General features: G+C 44.4%; 1 protein-coding gene across 1 annotated transcript in view; it reads left to right on the forward strand.

The window, feature by feature from the left end:
- The first annotated feature begins 575 nt into the window (after window positions 1-575).
- The window catches only part of LOC109287248 (beta-microseminoprotein-like), a 22,808-nt gene continuing 19,076 nt past the window's right edge, over window positions 576-4,307 (forward strand). The window contains exons 1-2 of the mRNA XM_019502194.1: window positions 576-617; window positions 2,425-2,521. Of these exons, the coding sequence (XP_019357739.1) occupies window positions 2,425-2,521 (97 nt within the window). The 5' untranslated portion in view covers window positions 576-617. The remainder of the gene's footprint in view (window positions 618-2,424; window positions 2,522-4,307) is intronic.

A 4,307-nucleotide genomic window follows, 5' to 3' on the forward strand; every position in this document is an offset into this window, starting at 1 on the left:
CTTCCTCTGATCAGTTCTGGTTCAGGCAGAGGTGGTGGTGGTGGGGGTGAGTCCTTCTTGAGTCAGACAGGCTGGGTACTGTGCCAGGGCTCCCCAAGAACACAGAGCTGACAGGTAACAGCATGTAAGTGTGACCCTATTCCATACTGCAGGAGTGAGTTGCTGGAAAACTGCTAATCCAAAATGTGAATGGGTCCTCCTCCACCTCACTGATCTTCTGTGACTTGGGCTCTCCTCTCCCAGCAGAGTAAGGAGTTGTTAGCAAATAGGCTACTGTATTCTTTATGGCAACGTTGTAGCACATCTGGCCCTGCCTGTGGTAGTATATTTTTGTAGGGCTTCAAATGCTGCAGCACTTCTAGTACTACAATGTAAATGTCTGTCCATGGCCTCTGGTGTCTAATAGGTAGAATAGTTTCTGGCCCTGTCACTTGAGTCCTGGAAAGGGTGGACATCCCACTAGGTCAGTTCCTGCATCTCTTAGAACAAAAATTAATGATTCTGTGAATACATAAATTAATATTCAGATATGGGCCACACCAGACATGGGAGTGGGCAAAGGCAATGTTCTTCACAACATAACTGTATGTTCTTTGGAAGAGAAGTGTTTTGCAAAGGTAAGTTGACTTGAGATTTATCTTTCAGTTTGTAGGAGTATGGGAGTCATATATTGCTAATTATTTTAATGTTGCCAGTTGGGTTTATTAGGGAAAACAGCCATACTTAACAGCTTGTCAGTGGATCTAAACATTTGCTGCAGTAAGGACATTTTGTGTGTGTGTGTACAACTTCATGGATTTTTGGAGCAGTTACCATGGTGAAAACCTCTCCAATTCTTACATCTATTTTCTGATCTATATGGTTGTAGTGAGCTAATTAAAGGTTTGATCTTGGAAGTTCAACTCATTTCAAACAAAAGCATATTAGTTAGAAGACAATGCAGCTGGGTCATATTGAAGATTCACACTTCAAAGTTTCAAAGTCTGCCTCTGATGGTAAAGACTGATTTCATTGCATAGATATGGTACATATGTAAGTATGTATGCTCCAAATATGAATGTGAAGATGTATATTTATAGTGTGTACCCCCATTACAGTTCCAAGCATGCACGGCTTCAGTTCCCTATATTTAAAGTGAGAAATATGAGGGGTCTTTTGATTACTGATTTGAATTCAGTCCCAGATAATACTGATAAGAAATCATTACTGTTTTATGAATGCTTATTTTAGTGATTTCTATCTGTTTCTTAAGAAACAGAGACCAACTGAACAAAAAAGAAACCATTACAATTTGTACTAATTGGGAGTCTCATTCACTGAGTATTTCATGCCTTGATGGCTTGAATTTCAGAGATGCTGAGTACTGAAATTACCACTGAAGTTGAGGGGAATAGAGGTGCTGGGCAGCTGAAAACTCAGACTTTTCTTTTTTGCTTTTTGAATCTAGTGAATTTGAGGGTTGAGAATAAAGAAATAGCAAATTCAAAGTTTCAAGCCAGGTTTCTTCAGCAACTATAATTCAGTGCCCTACTCCACATATCGGCACTGAGGTGATCTGCCAGAACCGAGAGGGTCATATTCTGATCTCACATGATTCCATTGGGCCTGATTCTCATCACTTAAGACTGACTGATGTTATTAGAGGGACTCCTGATTGACCCTGCTATAGCGGAGAGCAAAGTGTGACCCTGCTGAACCAGATCCTCCTTCTGCTAATTCCAGGGCAAACCAGAAGAAACTTTGTTGTGTGAAACCATATTTTCCAAGGCAATGCTGGCTCCCATGGCAGCGCAAAGTTATCAGTCAGCACTTAATCTGCTTTCAAGACCCTAGCCAGTGAGGGATGGCCACCCCTCGGCTGTGCTTGGGAGCCCCCAGTAAATGGCTGGCATGCTGGGAGGTGTGCAAAAGCAACCGCCGCCTTCTGGCCTTGGCCAGTGCAGACATCTGCCTGTTTTTTCCCAACTGAAGAGTGAATGTGAGTTCTGCTTGTTAATGGTCCGATCTGTAGCTTAGAGAAGAGTGGATAGATTCCATCTCAGGCTTTTTGACACTGTATTTAACCTAAGACACAAGTTCTTAGTAATGCCACACTTCACCTTAGTACTAGTCATGAGAAAAATGTCCTTCCTTCAGCTACTGTCACCCTGTCCTTTGTTCACTTTCCAGGAACAGTCCACTTTCCTTTAAGTGATTGAATGCAACTGGCACAAACGTTCATGGAAAGGGAATTTCAAAGTCATATGCTGAACAGTTACCGGCAGTGTTTGTATAACACCTTCCCGATCCCCACTCCCACCACCTTGCTTCCTCCACTGAGTTGGAGGGGAAAGGACTTATGAGGCTTATAGGAACTTTTCACTAGTTTAAGCACAGAGAATGAACCCACTGGTGACAATACAACTGCTTCTTTCCCTTACACAGATGCACATCTTGGGCTTCCTTCTTGCCTTCAACTCTGCCATCACCTTATCCAATGCCCAGTGTTACTTTGAGCCAACAAAAGGAAAGGCAAAGAAAGGTAGGAAATGCTAACTTCTGCATTGTCTTGGACAGCGTATTTGAAGCTACTTACAAAAGACTATAAAGGGGCCATTTTAGTTTTGTCCCTTTTAGTCCATGTGTATCCATCATAGAAGGGAAGGGAAGAAGCAGGAATGCAATGATAAGCAATAAGGACAAGGAGAGCACTGGAAAGAATGGGGAGCAGCAGGAAGGATGCAGAGGAAAGCTTTCCCCTATTGCACAGATTCTCACAGATTCATGGTTGATTAAAGGATGTCAGTCTTCAACGGAGCAGGGGCTTCATTCAGTTTCAGTAGGAATTAGGTGCCCCAATACCACTGATGATTGGGCCTCCATGGGCATGTCCAGACAAACACACAAATGCAGTCTGTGACATCTGAAAGTAGGCTGAGGTCCCACAAACTGCATACTGCACATCTGCATCTGTTCACCGCTCTGCTAATTTGCATCATTGTGGTTTTTTTGACACTGGGAGATCCTGGTGTAGAAAAAAAAATGGTAAAACAAGTGGTATGGCACACATGGCAGCAGCATGCACTGCCAGAAAGGGAGCCTGGTCAGCCACCAGCCAGCTCGGCACTGCTGCTGCTTTGGGAGGTGCCCAGGATTGCAGGTAAGGCTGCTGGGTCCAGCACAGGTGCTGGCCTCAGCCTCCTCTACTCCACCCGGATCACTTTGCCATGTGCCAGACTGTGCACGCTGGGGTGTGCCTGAGGACAAATGGCAACAGCACAAATATGTGTTGCTGCTATTTGTCCTGCAGAAAACGTGTATCCCTGCAAGTGCATGCTCATTGGGATGTGCCCCATGGGTCTAGGATACAAGGTTAGCATGTGGGTCTTCCATTTTAATGGGAGTCAGTCTAAGGAGTTTCATTTTCTTGGAGTTCAAAAGCAACTTTGTAAGCAGAAAACAGAAGACCAAGATCTTCAAGTTCCTTCATGGTGCCTCTGGCTTAGCCAGGGAGGGATAGGGGTAAACATGAGCTTTTAGCCACCTCTGTCTCTTCTCCAGTGATTCTGCTGATACTTGTACTGGATTAAAAACCAGATCCAAAGTGAGATTTTAGGCTCCCAAAGTGGGGATATATGTCCAAAACTGCAATTCTGAAACCCCCAGTCAGCTCCCAGCTAAACCTAAAGGCACCTAAAGGTTCTTTGGCCTTTCTTTTTTAACCCCAAAGTTCCCATAGCAGTGAAGTTTTGCCTCTGTGGAATCCCAGAAATCCCCCACTCTAACTAAGGCTGGGCTGCCCAGCATCTCACACCCAAGCCCAATCAGGTTCCACACACTAGATACCCCTCCATACACATCAGTCTGTACCAGACACACATGTACAGGACGGGGTTCTTCAGCCTAAGGGGAATTCAAACACATATCTCCCATGACAGTGCCCTGACCACCAGGCTCTGGGGTATTCATTGCTGAACGGTATGAAACAATCTTCAGATAAAACACAGAAATATGTCTGAGACTGGACCAGAACCCAGGAGTACTCCTTTTAGAACTGATCCTTAATTACTAAGCTACAGCCTCTGGCTTATTATTATTATTATATTTTTTTGCTGGCCCCATTTCATAGATTTCATAGACATTAGGAGCTGGAAGGGACCTCATGAGATCATTGGGTCCAGCCAACGTCCATGAGAGGTTGTTTGGCTTTTTTAATGCACAGTTCTAACAGAAAGGGTGGGAGGTGGCCCCATCCAGATTAACCAGCAGCCCATAGTGGGAGGGAGGCATGGGTCTGAATCCCCTCAGACCAGGGATAGAATAGAACC

Source organism: Gavialis gangeticus, unplaced genomic scaffold (assembly GCF_001723915.1).
Source record: "Gavialis gangeticus isolate Ggan-Ray unplaced genomic scaffold, GavGan_comp1, whole genome shotgun sequence".
Lineage (NCBI taxonomy): Eukaryota > Metazoa > Chordata > Crocodylia > Gavialidae > Gavialis > Gavialis gangeticus.